The 20,289-nt window shown below is 47.7% G+C and overlaps 1 protein-coding gene across 3 annotated transcripts in view; it reads left to right on the top strand.

The window, feature by feature from the left end:
• GRAMD1B (GRAM domain containing 1B) overlaps window positions 1-20,289 on the top strand; it is a 1,455,160-nt gene that overhangs the window by 1,056,700 nt on the left and 378,171 nt on the right. For all 3 annotated transcript variants that reach the window (XM_086956958.1, XM_086956959.1, XM_086956960.1), the window contains one exon: window positions 1,963-1,983. In XM_086956958.1, coding sequence (XP_086813084.1) covers window positions 1,963-1,983 — 21 coding nt within the window. The remainder of the gene's footprint in view (window positions 1-1,962; window positions 1,984-20,289) is intronic.

The raw sequence follows: 20,289 nt of genomic DNA, 5'->3' as shown, positions 1-20,289 counted from the left end.
CTTACAAATTGCGTGCCCTTTAGTTTTTGTTTTTGTTACGTGCGAAATTAACAAGAAAAAAAAATTGCCAGGTTTCTGCATCTATAATAAAAACACTTATTTGTTCAGTCATATGAGTTGCTTTTGCTTGCTCCTCTGTCTAGGTGGTATTCAACCTATCACTTGCAAGGAAAATTAGAAAGGGGAGTAGATGAATCTACATGGATCAAAACTGTGCCTTAGGGGTCACCTAGCACAATCTGTTGGCGACTTTCATAATCTGACTCGCAAAATGGAAAGTCAGCGGTCACCGACTGAGGTTAATAATATTGCTCTTGGACTAGGAACTTTTGATCTGAAATGAAGAATATTCACTCCAGGAGATAGGAGACCTTTTAGCTTGTAAATTAAGTGAGGGCACTTAAATTTCTTTTGTAGATTGTTCAGCCATATTTAAGTTTGACTCTTTATTTAGTGTGAGGCTGAATGGTTTTTGCGTAACCAAACCATTCCAGAACAAGGCATATTTCTCCCTTCTGCTGTTTTTTTTTTTTTTTTTTTTTTTTTTACAGAATTGTATATAGCGCGAACTTGACCCAAAGGTATCAGAGCACTTTATGTGAGCACCACTTGCGTTACATGAGGACACATTCATATTCAATTCAGGTTCAATTCAAAATCTGCCATGTTGTTTACTTGAGGGTTGAGAGGCGTAGAATATCATACCTCGTAGTTCATATTGTGCATCACATGTATTTCCAGATTAAAAATGGTGGAGTAGATGTGAGCTGCCCTATTGACTTAAAAAAAGGGGGATAGGGGAGTGCACCATAGATTATGACAATTTTACCAGCAGTTAGTTGAAGCTAACTGCAGTGCATGCGGTATTCGATATCAGATTGTTACTGTAGCTAGCTTAAGTAGAAGTTGGGTCTCATCCGGCTGGGCAGGGCATACACTGTGTGCTGCTTGATGACGTCTGGCTAGGCCTTATGTAGATTGCCAAAGCGAAATCTTTATTGAGCCACCCTATATTTTGTTTAGCAAGTTGAGAAAACCTTGAAAACCCATTCCTTCCCTCCAGCCTTGTGGAATTTTCCTTGACTACCCAATGTTGCCACAGTTTCCTGTCCAATCTGATCGCACCTGGTCCAGCCCTCAACCCCCCCCACCCCCTCCCAACCCCCGTTCATGTCCTGGTGGTTACATCCACGAGACAGAAGTATCAGTCAGCCATACCCATTGAACCATCAATTCTACCCTTAAAATTGATCGCAGAAATGTTGTCTGACACTCGTCTCCCTAAATTCCAATTTCACACTTCCTTTTTAAGAGTTATTCACTCTATTTCGCTTTACAAAGCCTATTGGTGAAAGGTTCCATTGCTCAAGGGGCTAAGCAAGGTGAAAAGATTTAGTTTAAGCTTCTTGCACCTCTACATAACCACTTGAAGGCAACTCTGAGGTAAAAGTGTTCAGAAAACATTGGGGGATCTGAGGCCTTCGAAACACTGCTTCAGAAGGGTGTGCTGGCGATAAACAAACCTTAATACCCATTGCCCGTTTGTAGACCACCTTCTCCATGCTTCCCTGCATGCCGTTCCATGCATTAGAGTTATTTTCATATCTCAAGACATGTTGTTTACCATTCAAATCCTCTCTTTTAGCAGCCTGGTGGTTGTCTCATTTTTAATGGTGTATCATCCAACATTTTTGCTGCTTCCTCTTCCATTTGCAGAGGAAGTTTGATGGGGGTGTTGTTGAGAGTAGCTGCCACCACACCTAGATGGTTATAGGTCAACTAACATCATGAAACGCGTGTTTCATTCTTCTGAAGCCATTTTGAGTCTGTAAATTGTTGGATGTCTCCAGGTGTGGGATTTGCATGCAGTGAATGCAGGAGATTCGAAATATGAATAAAAATGATTTGCAGATGTACTCTGAGAGTGGCTACTAATGCCCTTTTCTTCTTTTCCTTTTACAGAAAAGCCAGAGTTGGTATAACGTAAGTACAACAGCTTCTCTTTTCTTTCTATATGTCGAGGGAGGGGTGGGGGGGCACTGGAATAAACGGTAAGTTTGAATGTGGTATTTCGGGCCCCTGTGGCAATGGCGATTGTTGTTGAAGGGTCTTGGGGCTCCGGCACCATAAAAAAGATGAGGTTCAAGCTCTTAGGCAGATCAATCTTTGAATGTGCGGTTGTTGTTGAAGGGTCTGGGGGCTCCTGCACCGTAAAAAAGATGAGGTTCAAGCTCTTAGGCAGATCAATCTTTGAATGTGCGGTTGTTGTTGAAGGGTCTGGGGGCTCCTGCACCGTAAAAAAGATGAGGTTCAAGCTCTGAGGCAGATTAATCTTGGAATGTGCGGTTGGCGTAGGTATGGTGTGGAGAGATATAGTAGATTGTGTGTCAAGTAATAGGAAAGTAGTGTGTCTCTGGCCAGGGGCCTTCGCTCAGGCGTGGATGGGGCGTGATGATTGGGCAAGGTTGGTTAGCAGCCACTGAATGGTGAGGGCCCTTGCACGAGAAGCCAGATCTTGGGGTGCCATATTCTTTTCATCCTGCACTTTCTGTTAGATGGAAAGTACCCGCTATCATCTAGGGTGGGTGGGGGACATTGATGGTAGATGCGACCATCATGGTAGTTGAGACCTAGTGCCGGTGCCCGGTAGGCACTCTACACACTGGGATGGATGGAGAGCATGAGCACTTACTCGAGCAAGTATACTTCAGAGTGTAGGTTGTGAGGAGCGTTGTGGAGGGAGGGCACTGTGTGCTCTGGGGTAAGTGAGGGGCATTGTTGCCTCAGGTAACCGCACAGTGTAGGGTGGATGGGGCAGGAGGAATCTACGCTGGGGAAGGCGAGGGTACAACGCAGGAGCAGATACACCCAGCCCGTTCACTCGGGGGTAGATGTCGTGGCAACTGTTGTTGAAAAGGAATCCCTCCAGTTTGAGGTTGGTGCGTTCATTCTTTACATAGGTAGATCTTGGAGGAGTGGGTGGGGTCATGGGGCATTCCTGGAGGCAGCCGACCCCTAGATTCAGGAGCAAATGAGAAGAAGTGGCGCTTCACTGGTTTAATTTGAGCTGCGTTTCTCTGTCCCGGGTCTCCCCTACCTAGGGTGACTAGATGTTAAGAAGCAAAAACTGGGACAGGCCAGACATAAAAGTAGGACTAATGCCACCAGCCTTACTTCTACGTCTGGCATGTCCAGATTTTTAGGAGGAAAGAAACCCACGTACATTAGCTATGGCAAGACTTCTAGCCTCTACACTGACTATCCCTGCATACATGCAGCCGAGGTCAACCTGCCTGAACAAGATACATTATTGTAGGAAAGCATACATTGTATTTCTCCTTGGCAGGGTGACTTGAACTTTGTCCCAAAAATCGGGACATGTATTTAAAATAAAGGAAAGCGTCGGGACACCGGGACAGTCCTCTGAAAACCGTGACTATCCTGGGAAATCCGGAACGTCTGGTCACCCTACAGCTTTGGCGGGCGTGGTGGGCATTGTTTCCAGAAATCTTGCATTTGGCGATAGGTGGAAAACTTTTCCGAGTTTCCAGGATCCTGACTTGACTTTAGGTGCTGGGACTTCCAAACTCTGCTCCTTTTCTTAAATCGATTGATTTTCGGGAGTTACGGAAGGCTATGGCCCTTCGCGGTCACGCTGTAACATATTTTTACGTTAATCTAAAAACTCCCTTGACTTCTCTCACAAAATGCATTTAGATAAATGTCGTCGTTAAATTGAAAAGGGACATGCTGCTCTCTAGCGGTGAAATTCAGAAGTTGTGGATTGTCGCAATCTTAAATAGAATATTACGTGATTTAATCAAGGGTTTTTCTCTTAGAAAAACACGAGCAGCTGTGTTTATACCATCTTTGGAGGATGCCGCAGCTTGGTGCCTGCAAGGGGGTTACCATAAACTGATGCCAACTGAAGGCATTCCCTCGACAATGGCAGCAGAGGACCCGCCACACACCACTGGCTGTGCCAAGGAGCGGCAGTAGCTTCGCTGACGTCTGCCAGGCCAGCCCATATCGGGAAAATTCTCATAGAACAGTGCCAGAAAAAACAAAAATCCCAGAACTCGCCACCTTAGCACATGCCAACAGTATGACTTTAGAGAAGATTGACGCAGGCGCAAACACCTATGACATGCCAGCAGATAGTCAATAGTCGTCCAGTGGCAGCCGAAAGCCACGTCACCTGAAGTAAATTTAATATTGGGACCTGAAGACAGCACGCACTGGCGTATTGAACAGTACCTGGTGGTGGTAACCAGCACCTGCGTGCCAGAGAGAACTCCATTGACAGATTAGCAAATCACAGACCGGCGCCTACGGATGGGACTCCAAACACGCTGCCTGAAAATGGAACCCTATATACTGATGCCTCCAGATGGAACCCCACAGCCCCGTGGCTCCAGCCCGAGCCCCTTACAACAATGCCTCACGTGGCAATTCAGAACCGATGCTCGCACAAAGAAGCCAAGAAACTGGTGCCAGTATGTACCAACCTCTAGTTCAGTGCCTGCAGAGGGCAATCCACAGACTGATCCCTCCAAGTTGCAAACCATAGACGTGTAACTGCAAATTGCAACCCACAAAGTGTTGCTTCTGTGTAGAACCCCATGCAATGGTGCCTGCAGATGGAAAGCTGTAAACTGGCACATGCAGATGTGACTAAACAGACTGGCACTGTAGGATGGCACCCCACGCAGTAATGCCTGCGGTCGAACTTCATGCATCAGCGCCTGTGGTCGACCCTCATACACCAGTGTCTGCTGTCGATCCTCATACACCAGCACCTGCGGTCAAACCCCATACTCCAGTGCCTGCTGATGACCCCATACACCAGTGCCTACAGTAAAACCCTCTACACCAGTGCCTGCGGTCAACCCCCATATACCAGTGCCTGTGGCCGAACCCCATACACCATTGCCTGCAGTAAAACCACCTACACAAGCACCTGCGGTCGAACCCCTTACACCAGTGCCTGCGGCCAAACCCTTTACACCAGCACCTGCTGTCAAACCCCTTACACCAGTGCCTGTGGCTGAACCCCATACACCAGTGACTGCGGCTGAACCCCATACACCAGTGCCTGCAGTAAAACCACCTACACAAGCAACTGCGGTCGAACCCCTTACACCAGTACCTGCGGTCAAACCCGTTACACCAGCACATGTCGTCGAACCCCTTTCACCAGCACATGTGGTCGAACGCTATACACCAGTGCCTACAGTAAAACCCCCTACACCAGTGCCTGCAGTCGAACCCCATCCACCAGCGCCTGCGGTCCATCCCGTTAAACCAGCGCCTGGGGTCGAACTCCTTACACCATTTCCTGCTGTCAAACCCCTTACACCAGTGCCTTTGGTCGAACCCCAACACCAGTGCCTGCAGTAAACCCACCTACACCAGCACCTGCGATCGAACCCCTTACACCAGCACATGTGGTCGAACCCCTTTCATCAGCACATGTGGTCGAACCCCATACACCAGTGCTTACAGTAAAACCCCCTACACTAGTGGCTGCGGCTGAACTCCATACACCATTGCCTACAGTAAAACCCCTACACCAGTGCCTGTGATCGAACCCCATCCACCAGTGCCTGCGGTCTATCCCCTCACACCAGCGCCTGGGGTCGAACTCCTTACACCAGCACCTGCTGTCAAACCCCTCACACCAGTGCCTGCGGCCGAACCCCATACACCAGTGCCTGCAGTAAAACCACCTACACCAGCACCTGCGGTTGAACCCCTTACACCAGCGCCTGCGGTCGAACCCCTTACACCAGCACCTTTCGGTCAAACCCCTTACACCAGCACATGTGGTCGAACCCCTTTCACTAGCGCCTTCAGTCGAACCCCCTACACCAGTGCTTACAGTAAAACCCCCTACAGCAGTGCCTGTGGCAAACTCCATACACCAGTGCCTACAGTAAAAACCCCTACACCAGTGTCTGCTGTCGAACCCCATCCAACAGCGCCTGCGGTCCATCCCCTTATACCAGCGCCTGCGGTCGAACTCCTTACACCACCACCTGCTGTCAAACCCCATACACTAGTGCCTTCGGCCGAACCGCATACACCAGTGCCTGCAGTAAAACCACCTACACCAGCACCTGCGGTCGAACCCCTTACACCAGCACCTGCGGTCAAACCACTTACACCAGCACATGTGGTCAAACCCCCTACACCAGTGCCTATGGTCAAACCCCATCTACTAGTGCCTGTGGTCAAATCCCTTACACCAGCGCCTGCGGTCGAACCCCTTACACCAGTGCCTGCGGTCGAACACTTACACCAGTGCCTGCGGCCGAACCCCATACACCAGTGCCTGCAGTAAAACCACCAGCACCTGCGGTTGAACCCCTTACACCAGCGCCTGCGGTCGAACCCCTTACACCAGCACCTTTCGGTCAAACCCCTTACACCAGCACATGTGGTCGAACCCCTTTCACTAGCGCCTTCAGTCGAACCCCCTACACCAGTGCTTACAGTAAAACCCCCTACAGCAGTGCCTGTGGCAAACTCCATACACCAGTGCCTACAGTAAAAACCCCTACACCAGTGTCTGCTGTCGAACCCCATCCAACAGCGCCTGCGGTCCAACCCCTTATACCAGCGCCTGCGGTCGAACTCCTTACACCACCACCTGCTGTCAAACCCCATACACTAGTGCCTTCGGCCGAACCACATACACCAGTGCCTGCAGTAAAACCACCTACACCAGCACCTGCGGTCGAACCCCTTACACCAGCACCTGCGGTCAAACCACTTACACCCGCACATGTGGTCAAACCCCCTACACCAGTGCCTATGGTCAAACCCCATCTACTAGTGCCTGTGGTCAAATCCCTTACACCAGCGCCTGCGGTCGAACCCCTTACACCAGTGCCTGCGGTCGAACACTTACACCAGCGCATGTGGGCCATCCTCTTACACCAGCACGTGGTCGAACCCCTTTCATTAGCACATGTGGTCGAACCCCATACACCAGTGCCTACATTAAAACCCTCTACCCGGTGCCTGCGGCCGAACCCCATACACCAGTGCTTACAGTAAAACTCACTACACCAATGCCTGCGGTCGAACCCCATCCACCAACGCCTGCGGTCCATTCCCTTACACCAGCACCTGGGGTCGGACTCCTTACACCAGCACTTGCTGTCAAACCTCTTACACCAGTGCCTGCAGTAAACCACCTACACCAGCAGCTGCGGTCGAACCCCTTACTCCAGCGCCTGCGGTCGAACCCCTTACACCAGCACCTGTGGTCGAACCCTTTACACCAGCACATGGGGTCGAACCCCTTTAACCAATGCCTGCAGTCAAACCCCGACACCAGTGCCTGTGGTCGAACCCCATCGAGCAGTGCCTGCAGTCCATCCTCTTACACCAGCGCCTGCAGTCGTAACCCTTACACCAGCCCCTGTGGTCGAACCCCTTACACCAGCACCTGCTGTAGAATCCCATACACCATCGCCTGCGGTCAAACCCCTTACACCAGCGCCTGCGGTCGAACCCCATCCACCTGTGCCTGCGGTCGAACCCCTTACCCCAGCGCCTGCGGTCGAACCCCTTACACAGGCACCTGAGGTCAAACCCCTTACACCAGCACATGCAGTTGAACCCCTTACACCAGTGCCTGTGGTCCAACCCCATCCACCAGTGCCTGTGGTCGAACCCCATCCACCAGTGCCTACGGTCGAACCCTTTACACCAGCACCTCCTGTTGAACCCCTTACACCAGCACCTGCTGGTGAACTCCTTACACCAGCACATCCAGTCTAACCCCTTACACCAGCACCTGCGGTCGAACCCCTTGCACCAGCACCTGCGGGCGAACCCCTTACACCAGCACCTGCGGTCAAACCCCTTACACCAGCGCCTGCGGTCGAACCCCTTACACCAGCACATGCAGTCGAACCCCTTACACCAGTGCCTGTGGTTGAACCCCATGCCCCTAGCACCTGCGGTCGAACCCCATGCCCCTAGCACCTGCAGTCGAACCCCATACTCCAGTGCCTGCGGTCAAACCCCATACTCCAGTGCCTGCGGTCGACCCAAATGCACCAGTGCCTGCAGTCGAACCCCATACACCAGTGCCTGTGGTCGAACCCTAAGCACCATTGCCTGCATATATGAAGCCCAACATAAAACATTCATATGGACGCTCCTAGACAGGTGCCTGGCAGTGGAACACCATAGAGGAGTACCTGCAGTTTGCAACCCAAAAGCTCTTGCCTGCAGATGTAGCCTCGAAGTCTAGTACCTGCAGATGGAACCCCCTAATACTGTTACCTGTACAATTGGCTGATGTCTACAGGTGACACCTTGAAGGCTGCACCGGCAAATGTCATCCAAAGGCTGCTAACCACAGAAGACATCTCATCATCTGGCACCTTAAGAATGAATGCTGCAGCCTGGTGCCTGGAGAATGAACTTCATCGACTTATGTCTGCTTATGGAAGCCTGTAGACCAGTGCCTGTAGATGGCAGTCCATGGGCCCATGCATACAAATGGCACCCACTTGACCGGTGCCCTCAAATGGAATCCCGTAGATCCGTGCTTGGAGAGAGCAGTGCAATAACTGGTGCCGGCAGATGGCTACACAGAGGTCGACGCCAGGAAATGGAGCCCCTAAGCCTGGCACCTGCAGAAGAAGCCCACAGTGTAGAGCCTTACGAGAGCGCTCTTCGACTGGTGTCTGCTGCTGAAACCAGATAGAAGGGAGCCTGCAGATGTGACCCCAAGATTGCTTACTGACTAATAAACCCAGTAAGTTGGATAGTCAATCCCATAGTCTCATGTTTGGAGATGGCAACCAGTTAGACAACTTCCAGTACCTGCAGCCCCATAGATCAGTGTCTGCTGGTTGAACCCCATAGCCTACAGGGCGTAACCCATGGAACGGTGTCATCATATGGCAAGCAGAGGACTAGTACCTAGTACAGAATGCAGATGGGCACCTCCTTTTTTGGCTGCCTAGACATGCCTCTGCCTCACCTTTGTTTCATAAACTCCACAAGCTTAAGGTGAACAAGCGCATTGAATAGCAAGGCGTTATGCTACATGTTGCATGCCAAACATGGTTTGGCACCCTCTTATACACAAAGCCTGGTGAAACCCTACATGCCCGCCCGACAGTTGAGATCAGCCAACCTCCCACTGTTTTCTAATAATAATAATAGTACTTACAGAACGAACAATAATATGGGTACTGCAACAGAAGCCCTAAAGCCTGTGATCTACAGAAGCAACCCGCATACTCTGGTATCTGCAGGTGGAACTCCAGAGAGCGGTGCAAAAACAGACAATGTAACCAGCAGACTGAGCTCACGCATTAATGCCTGCTGAGAAGACTCCAAAGAAGTCTGCATATGGAACTCCTGAGAATGGGGTCTCCATGGGGGACATCATATGCGATCCGCAGCAGCAAAGCTGGCTCCGGCGTGAACTGCAAAGACATTTTCTGAAGCAATTTCTATTCCCCTTTGGCGACTGCCTTTACCCAGTAATCCTCTAGTCACTATATATAGAGGAATCTACAGTATTAGCTGAAAGAACTCCAGGACCAGGTCACTATGCTCAAATAATCCCTGCCGTAGATTCTGTCCCATTGTGAGTGAGAGCTTGCCAGATGTTTGTGAAGGAAGACCCTATTTTCGAATGCGATAACAGCGTATAACAGTTGTCTAACTTATTTTGGGGTGTTCTTAATGTAGTGTTTTTCCCTTCCATCTTGATGCCTCTCACCAGACTCTTAAGAGTAAGAACAGGATTTAAAAAAGACCCCTTGCCTCTCGGAAGATTTGTGGCACTCTAAGTTCAAAGGCAAGGTTTGTCAGAGAGGTGTAGGATCTTCAGAAGCAGTTGAAGAACGCTGTATTTAATGTTACAGCAGTGTCTTCAGCCTACATCTGACTGGGGCCAAGACATTTGCCTCTTATGTGATCCATGTGCTAATACCTGTGGATACGGAATTCCAGAAATTGGCAAAAAGAAAGGAAACCATTCGTCTGCTGCTGGAATTACAAAGAGCCAAGAGAATACGGTCCAGAGAGAAGAATCAATTGACCTCACCGAGATCCGTCATAGCCTGTTTCTTACCCCATCAGCAACAAGGGCAATTCAAATTGGCAGCAAAATATGAGGGTTATTTAAATAGGAGAGCCACACTGTGTGTATTTCAGTGGATTTTTCTTCTGAGACCAGCTTGGGACATAAATTGAACTCTGACCCCAACGCAAGTACTGGGATTTTAATGATGTTCTTTTAAATCCTAATGATAAAAATTGCCACTGTGGATGGAAAAATAAAGGAACTCTATGAGTCCCAAAGGATTGGCTCAATTCCACTACAGCCTTGACCCTAAGGTGAAGTATGCCTGTGGTACGCTTTCTGCATTACTGCTGCTACTGAGAGACAATCTGTGACCCATAGAGGCTGTGGTTTAATCTCTGCTTTTTGCACAGATAATACACATCCGGGTATTCGCCCTGAAATCAGAGAGCGGGAATAGGTAGGACCCCATTGGAGTATAAATCCATGCTCTTGTGTTCATGAGATGGTCCCCATCCTAATATTCCTAGGACCACGAGAGTCTGACTCTCACACCGATGACTCTTTCATGATGGAATACTGGGCAGATTACTCTCTGCAGGACGAGAAATGGCCCTGCTCTGATGATCAATTCAAAAGACCATTAGTGTTTTTAAACCAAGCTGAACCAATACTCTGTACGCCTTGACCACCAAGCCGTGAATCTAGAATTTGGTCATCTTTGTTGGTGAAGGCAGCTGCACCATCCAGCATTACTGAAGTAGAAGGAGTGCTTTCATCAGCATGGCACTGGCACTCATCTAAATCCGCGACTGCCACTGATTCGGCGCCACTGCCTGCTTGCTTTGGTTGGCAGATATTATTATGATTTGGCAAAGTCATGCAGCTGACTATATCTTGTCCTTTCTAATAACCTTGATACATGAGCTAATTGAGATATTGGTCAATAATTTACCAAATCGTCAGGCTCCAAAGTGTTTTTTTTTTAACGAGGGACCAGGAAAGCAGATTTAATTCAGCATCTGGAGATGTCCTTGTGGCTACTGAGGCTTTAATGATGTTCATTACTAGCCTCCAGGTCGCTGTAACAGACCTTTAAAGAGTCTGGCTGGTGTAGTATCCTAGGCTGCCTATCCATCCAATCAAGCAGTCAAAAGCAGAGAAATGAGAAGTGTTTTGATGTAGAGGATCTTTGCCTTCACTCAGTGGAACTATTGTAATTGGAGGAGCAGAACATTAATCTTAGATGGCGGCCATTTTTGTGGGAAAAATCATGGAATTTGTTACATCTCTTCAATGAAACCAGTTATTGATTGAGAAGGTTGTGAAGCGCTGAACTCTTTCAATGTAGACAATATTGCTGCTGACGTCTTAGGAGCCTATATCCTATTTTGTATGTAGTAAGATGACTTCATGGTTCTATTCTTCATCTTAAATTGGTGATTTAATTGCTCCCACTGCCGGTTAAGAGCAGGAGTGAAATCTTTCTGCCACTCACGTTGGATTGTAGCACGTGCATGGGCAATATAAGCTAAGAAGTAAAGGTGGGTTGAGTGCAGGCGGTGAGTAAGGCAGGGGAGATGCGCCGTTGATATGAAGTAGATGCATGGCTTATTTGAGGCAGATCTGCAACTTGCACAGATATAGGTCTGAAAAAAGAAAGTAACGAAAAGCTGGGTGTGGGGAGGCACATAGCCAGGTATGCAAAGGAGCATTGCTGAATGCGGGCAGGTGCATGCTGGGTTTGTGTAGATTCAGAGCTGGGTTAGGTAAATGCATAGCTTCTAGCTTGAGTAGGCACTCGTTTTAAGTACATACCTTTCTGGGGTCTGTCCCATGCACAACATGGAAAAAAGCAAACCATGGTGGGCTGGCATACAGTTCAGCTCAACAAACATTAAACGTGCAAGCTATATGGCTAACTTGGAGTTTGAGGGAATTGTGGCACTGTAGGCTAGGCCTAGTTTTTGGACTTAGACACCCGCTGACTAGGTGAGAACAAAAACACTACTTCTTTAATCAGGGAGGCTGCAGGAAATGGATGCCAAGAGGGCTAGTTTTGTGCAGCTGTTGACCTTAACCTGGGTGATACAGGCACAAGAGCTATATCTACAAAGACCTGGAACAGTGTAGGGGAGTTTCGGGTCTCTTCCGTGGTTTGTGCTGTGCTGCGGTACTGCGCGGTGCGGATGATATGATAGTAGGTTATAAGGTGGGTTAGTTGTAAGCATCCTTGAGCATGAATAGTGCTGTGCTAGGTGTGTTAGCGGCAAGCATGAGAAGCAAGGAATGAGTAAATTTTGTGCATGGCACTAGCGGGCTGCGGTAGGGGGAAGCCTGGCCAAAGCTCTAGTCACTCTTGGGAAACTGAGGAAAACGGAGCTCTAGTCACTGCAGGGTGGTCATTGAGCACACACTAGTCTGAGGTCTGTGATTAAATAGCGACCATGTTTCTGTGGGCACAGATGAGATTCAGATATGACATGGCTAAAACCATGGTGGTTCTTGGATTTCATATTTTCTGGCCCTTCTAATATCACAGCAGAAGTAGTGCTTTGCCTCGGCTAGGGATGGTGGAATGCTCATATTCAGTATGCTCATATATTTGTTTAAATTCAGCACTCAGCTTGTATTGTTGCATTTTTTTTGCATGGCACCTTAATTCTTTTGGCTGGTTGGTGTATTTTTTATGTTTGTATCTCTTCTTTTATGTTTTTCTTTCTCTGTGTTTCTTTTTACCTTCTCAGCATGAACGAAAACACATCCGCAGAGTAAGCATGACCTCTCGTTATCCCATTTGTTTCTCATGTGCCCTTCCACCTCTCCTTTTGGTTCCTGTCTCCTTCCTTGACCAATGATGTTACCCTCTGATCTCTGCTTTCTGTTGATACCACGCTCCGGCTCTGTGTAGATCCAACCCTGGAATGACTCATCAATGCCTATGCTCTTCCTTCACACAATGTTATCTAAACTTATTAACATCTCTTCTGCTTCCTATAAACCTTATCTCGTGCTTTCATTTGATTTCCTATCACGCCTTCTTCATCTCATCGACCCTAAATCTCTAGTTCTATTGGATGCTTCTACTTCATTGTCTGCTACACACACCGTGGGTCCTCTCCTGACAATGTTCATGTGCTCGTGCCGCCTCGCCAAGTGTTCACTATTGATGCCCAATTCTTAGACACCATTTTACGTGAACTCGGCGTAGGGTGACCAGATTTTGAGATCCAAAAACCGGGACATGCCAGAAATAAAACCTTAAGTCTTACTTCTAGATCTGGCGTGTCTCAGGTTTTTGCGTAGCCTTATAAATATGTACCTATATATACATATATACAGTACACTATTAAACGTGTGTGCTCATGCACACATAATATGTGTGTGTATGTATGTGTATATATAAATAAATATATATATATATATATACATATATATATATATATATATATATATATATATATATATATATATATATATATATATATATATATATATATATATATATATATATATATATATATATATATATATACATCTATATACAAACACACACACATATATACAGGCATACAGTTACAATGCCACATTTACTCAACAATGACTATGGCAGGACCTCCACCCTAAGGCCCCTGCCCTTTCCCCCATTCTGTCTACCCCCTCCTGGGAGCATGCAGCGGAACTCCTCCTGTGCTGCCTGATGGAAACCAAATAAATTGCTTATTTTTTTTCATTCTTATGAAGCGCATGTGTAAGTAGATCATGCTTTCCAATTCTCCTTAAAATGGCAATTATCTGATCTTTGTCCGAAAAACCGGGACATCTATTCAAAATAAAGAAATGTGTCGGGACACCGAGACAATCCACCGAAAACAGGGACTGTCTGGGGAAAACTAGGACGTCTGGTCACCCTATCTCAGTGGCTATGTCCTCTGCAACCGTAAGTTCCGGTTGCCTTCTCTCTGGCGTATTATTTCATTCACTTTACTTCTGCATCCCATTGACTGAACTATCTACTGCCAGCCATTACGCTTGCCTATCACCCCTGCAGCTCCACATAGGCTCTCCCATCTTCCAGTCCCATATGACCCCAAATATAGACTCAGAGGAAGACTGCCCAGCGCATTGAGAGTCAAAACCACAGAGACACCTTTTAGGCCGCTATACTGTTGTTTCACAAAATCGAGAGTCTGTTAGTCCCCGTACCCTTGCGACTCCAACAATCTTATGCCTTTTCTGTAGAACAGTATTGCACTGGTAGTATGCCATCAGAGGCAGTCAGCCACATTGCAATCCCTAGAAGTAGGAACCGTCTCCCACCTTAAACATTTTCTATTTTACTCTTTTTATGAGAAATTGCAGTGCCTAGCATGTCTCTTTTCTCGCATTCTCGTTGTATATGTTAAAATATTCTAGTCTCTGGAACGATGTTCCAAGGTTCAAACCCTTTACTGTTTCAGGCCCATATCTGAGCTCTCTTTAACATATTATTCTTAATATAGTGGTATGGCTTCAAAATTTGAACAAATATTTCTAGCAAGGGTTCAGTGTGGATGTATACTATAACGAGTAGCACTTTCAGTTTTATTCTCATAATGTGCTTCTGTGTCTATCATATACTTTCACTGTCTTTTGAGGAGGTGGCCAGTGATCTTTAAATGCTTAAAGTAGTTCTGCCTACGAGACATATTTAAGAAATGGAGCCAAGTAGTACATTATGCCACATGATTTTCACATAAATTTACCTAAAAGGCCACAGGTCCGATAGGCCTCTTATGAAAGTTAAGAAATGTGATTATTAGTTGGGGTAGGGGAGTGCTCACTTCAAGGAATAATCAGAGCCCTTCTCAGGGTGAATCCTCCAAGTCACTTAATTAACCTGAGCTCAACCCCTGGTAGCTGTGGCACAGGGCAGATAGGCTTAACTTAGGGCAGTGTGTAAGGTATTTATGCAGTTTCAAAACACAAACAAATTTAAAATGCACTTAAAAAACTCAAGCCAAATTAGAAAAATAGAGAAAACTTGAATAAACAAAATTATCCCAAATTGAAATCCAATAAGAGAACTGAAAGATATGAACTTGTTAAGTTTTTAGAAGGAATAGCACCAAAAAGCTTTAAGCGTTAATGCTTATCTAAGGTTACTGTAGACTGGGATGTAGGTGCATATTCAGGCTAACTGCGATGTAGCGTGGGTCGGATACACAAACCAGGTTCGTCCTAATCAAACGTTTTACCTTCAGTCTTTTAACCCCTTCGCTGTGGGGGTAATTCCCTCGGGGTGCGGGGAGCGGGGGTTGAGCACGGCGCCACAGTGCTCATGACGAGCCCAGCTCATGAGTCACAGTAGAGCTGTGCTCATTTTGAGCTGGGCTCGTAACAACCCCGCCCACCGATTAATTCGCCCACACAGGCGGTGAATCAATCGTGTGTGGGCGGGGCACAGCCGTTATGATGAGCACAGCTCCACTGTGACTCATGACGAGCTGGGCTCGTCATGAGCACCGAAGGAGTTAAGTACCAACTTCTCAGGTATCTGGAGCAATTCCTCTGGGTCACTTCTAAGACCTGTCTCTTTCAGCCACCAGATAGAGAGTCCATAAGAATTGTTTTGGCATCCTGATCGCTCCCTTTCAAGTGTGCCCCAAGTGTTACATGTGGCTCAACTGACCGGTCATGCAGGATTTGATAGTGGGGTGTCTATTCTGTGGAGTTCAGAGGAGTCATTCTAGCCCGATCAGGTCTGCCAATTGTTTTCTCCAGGGAGGCATCTCACATCTCAGTCACATCTACTTAAGAATGAGCACAGGCTGGGAGAAGATGTAGGGCTAATGCAGATTAGTCTTCAAGAAATTCAGGCAGGGAAAAGTTTTTTTTTATTACAAACAATGTTATTGATTTTCAGATTACATTCAACACAGTAAAACAAATAGTCGCACCTGTATCACACATGACCCATCCTCCATGTACCATTAGATATGTGAGAACTGAAGCCTTTAAGACGTGGTAGTCTATCTATTTGCCCCATATCTGGGAATTTTTCCACAGGCAAGCCCTGGTGAAGTATATGGGTTTTTCAAGTTGCACACCTTAATCCATTCCCTTTCGCCACACCTGAAGGGTAGGCAATGCGTCCAAACTCCATATCGGGGCTATGTGAAGCTTTGCCACCACCATTGCCATCCCAATCAGAGATCAGTTCCTAAGAGTGCTCCCGACCCCGTCCAATACACCCAGAAGTGCCTGCATAATTGTAAGAGTAATGTAGGTGTTTAGAAGCTGGGTTAAAGCATTCAGTATTTGCCACCAAAAGGACGTTATGGGGGGCATTGCCATACGGCATGATAGAAGTCAGAGGTGGTGCAGGAACATCTGGGACACCCCGAGCACAGAGCCCGCCAGGTTGAAGTGGCGTTGTAATAGTTGAGCTGTATGAGTCGGAGCCTGAAGTATATTGCTAATTCTCGGGGGGGTGAGAAAGTAGGGGCATTTCTTGCTTGGGTTCAGTCAGTATCATCCAATTGTCCGCCCCAGCTCTCCCATTTCTGTTTTAGGGATAGGAATCCGTCTGGGGAATTTACCACCAAGGTTTGATAGAGCTGGGATATGCCCCCATTTTTCCAGCCTAACCATCAATACCTTGGCTTCAAGGGGGCTATGTTTGGAGAGGCTGTAGATTGGGGACTTGGTAGGCTGTAGAGCATGCTACTGCTGCAAATATTTGTGACATTGCATTTTGGAAAGGGAGAAGTGCATATGGAGATCCTGAAAGGTACCCACAACACCGCCCATGCACACATCTCTAAGGGTTTTAATGCTGATCCTGTCCCTCTTGGCAAAGCCTGATAGTTGTGCCATGTGGGTAAGACAAAGGCCCTGCCACACGAGGGTCGGGCGTGTCAAAGCTATGCCCCTCCCCAAACTCCAGTACGCCTCCTGTCAAAACCGCAAGACCACTGTGGTGACCTCAGGGAGAGTGGTAGGGATTGGGTCCTCGTATAGTATACCCATCAGTCTATCTTGTCCGAGAAGCGAGAGTTCGGTTTGGTAGCTGGATCATTCCATTCTTTCGTTAGACAATCATTGAGAACTCTATAATAAAGCTGGAAGTCTCATGGTTAGACCTCCATCATAGATTGACTTTCTCGGCTTCTCCTGGGCTATATGTGGAAGGCGGCAGAACCAGAGGAAAGAGGAAAACATGGTGACCAGATTGCAAAACCAGTGTTCTGGGATACAAAGGGAAACGTTCTGAAGGACACAGAGGTATTTCAAAAGTATCATCATGTTAACTACGGCCACTTTCATGGGAATCTGTAGTGGCAATGCCTCCCAGAATCAGAGGTCTGACTTTGTCTGCCTATTAAAGGAGTTAAGATGGAGGTCCCACATCTCAGCATGAACTTAACCCAAAGGCCAGAAACTTCTTCGTATGAGTCCAATATTCCCGTACAATTGTTTCAAAGGTTTGAGGAGACAAGAGGTAGAGCAGGATATTGCTGCTCTAGATCATGTGTGGGGGACCTTGGGTCCAAGTCTTTTGGAGAACCATCCTGGGTTGCTCAGCAGGTCCTTTCTCACAGCCGGTCCTGAGGGAACATAAGGCCCTGGTGTGACCCATCGTAGCCCTTGGTTATTTGAAGTCAAATTCCTTAGTCATCTATGTAGGGCATCAGGTGTCTTCTCTTTCCAGCTGGGCGACCTTTCTGACACTGCCGCCTCCCAGATCCAGGGTCTTCTCAATTGTCTCTCCCTTGTTGAGGGGTTTTAAGTGGAAGTATAAAGTTTTTTGGGACTATTGCTATGATGCCACATCATCCCCCCCATCCCTCCCCCAACCCTCCCTCTGTCTATTCTGACTATTCAAAATGGCGATTTTGAGTTTTCTCTATAAAGAGCTCCTCTGAGGGCCTCAGTTCCACCCATAGCTCACTTCACTGCCTGGTCCCTTCCCTCCAAAACTTCAAAAGCAAGCCCCTACTGTTTTGACTCCAGAGGTCTGGGCTACCTCCTGTGTTCTAGTGGGCCTGGGCTACCCCAGGCCTGGTGTAGTGAGACAAGCTAATTATCAGATGCATACTTCCCCACCCCTTCCTTTACCAAAAGCTGAATCAATAGCTGATAATTCCTCCACTGGTGTTGGGGGGGGGGGGGGGGGGTAATCTTTGCCTCCTCTGCTAGGAGCAGATTAACTAAATTGGCCCAGTAGGGGGGACAAAGGCCTGGAATCTGAGCTCAGCAGAGAAATATAACAATTACTGAAGTCCATAAGATATGGATGTATTGTGTTGCAAACTGCAAATTCAAACTTGGTGTGCATGTTTTACTCCAGTTTGATATCTTGCTGGAGCCCATAGGCCTAAGTGGACATAAACTATCCTTTAGGACAGATTTCGCGTATGTGTATAATACTGAGAAAACACCACAGATTGTACAGTAAGGCCTACAGACCTAAAACTATATCTGTCCACTCATGCTATAAGGCCTACTCAGGTCAGCACCTATCCTTGCAAAGTCACTTTTGTGACAGGCAACCTGTAAGCAGATACCTGGCTGCACACAACCGTAGACTCTCAAACGCACCCTGCACACATGACACACGGGTGTGCATACATGTTCCCATGTAACCAGCCCAGTACCTCTTATTCTACCTGAGTAGCAGAGGCCTCATTAGGTTTCGACCTGGTGATCTGCGCAAGCAGTTCGCGCAGGCGAAATCTATTGTTTACATATATTGCTTCAGGAACGTCCCCAGGCTCCCATTGGCTAGCTCCATAAATGGAGGCTAGCCATTGGGAGCCGGATCTGTCCGTCAAGGCCGGACCAGATTCGGGGGGGTTCCCGTGATTTTTTCCCTCTCCGCCTCTGCGATGTCGTCATCGCGGCGGTGGGCGGAGATTCGTTTTTTTTTTCTGTGTTTGTTTTGGTCATTCCATGCCTGCCGACCACGGCCGCAGGAGGAAGCCCAGGTGAGTGCTTGTTTTTTATATTTAATGCACAGCAGTGCAGCAGGAAGGCTTGCTACGGTGCTGTGCGTCAAAGTGTAGCAAACGAGGCCCATAGATTTCAATATTGGCTCTCAGCCTCACAAGTATAATGCTGATTTTACTCATACGGTACTGCAAGACAGAAGGGTCATTCACAGATGCACATTTCACACACGTGCATTCATAAATACCTGGAGATTAATACAAATAAAGCAGCGAGGAGGGCATGGACGGAACTAACATAGAAACCCCTAACTTAGTAATCGTCCCTGCGTGTGGGTGAAAGGTTTCCCTTTAGAGCCGCCCCTTTCCGTTCCTCCACGGGGGCTGGTTCAGGCAAGGGCAGATTGCTTGAGGGAGCGGTGCTTTCAGTTTCCATCCCTTGGGCGCAGCTCCTGAAGGTGCTGCTTGTGAGTCAAACTCGCACCAGTGACGCCAAAGCCTTCTGAGACAGGATCCGAGGCAGACAAGCGCAGACCACCCCACCGGAGCGTGAGTACCATTTACTCTCTGTATACTTTATATCCCAGCGGTGGGTGTGTGACTCTCTCAGCGATTCCTGCACGGGAAGCAGATGCGATGATTTAAATGCAGAAATGTCGCTTCCAGCAAGAACGCTTTCTAGTTTGTCACAGAATGTCGAGGGGTGGATCAGTTTGTGCCTCCAAAGGTCAAGCCCTGTATGTCCCCACCCCTGTGCGTGGACAAGGGTTCTGTGAGTGACGTGTGAACCCTCGTTTATTGCAAATAATGCACAACTGGGGCAGCTGAGGGTGATCGAAGGGACCTGGGAATTCTTCTTTCCAAGACAACTGTGTCAACGCTTAAAATAGGTGCCAGGGCCCAAGTATTACCCAGAATGCACCACCCACTGCCCTGCTGCGCAGAGCTAGTGCAAACGTCATCTATACAGCACCACACTCCTATTATTGTGTCAATCTGGGCATTTCCAGAGCACCCGAAGATGTAAAAATGGCATGAGACGCCGTGCTATTATTGAGTGGTAGTGCAGAGTGCAGAGTGGTAGTGCAGAGTGCAGAGTGGTAGTGCAGAGTGCAAAGTGGTAGTGCAGAGTGCAGAGTGGTAGTGCAGAGTGCAGAGTGGTAGTGCAGAGTGAGAGTGCACAGTGTTGATTGGTAGTGCAGAGTGCAGATTGGTAGTGCAGAGTGCAGATTGGTAGTGCAGAGTTGTAGTGTAGAGTGCAGAGTGGTAGTGCAGAGTGCAGAGTGGTAGTGCACA

Source organism: Lissotriton vulgaris, chromosome 2_1 (genome assembly GCF_964263255.1).
Source record: "Lissotriton vulgaris chromosome 2_1, aLisVul1.2, whole genome shotgun sequence".
NCBI lineage: Eukaryota > Metazoa > Chordata > Amphibia > Caudata > Salamandridae > Lissotriton > Lissotriton vulgaris.
This window is presented reverse-complemented; position numbering and strand designations above follow the sequence as displayed.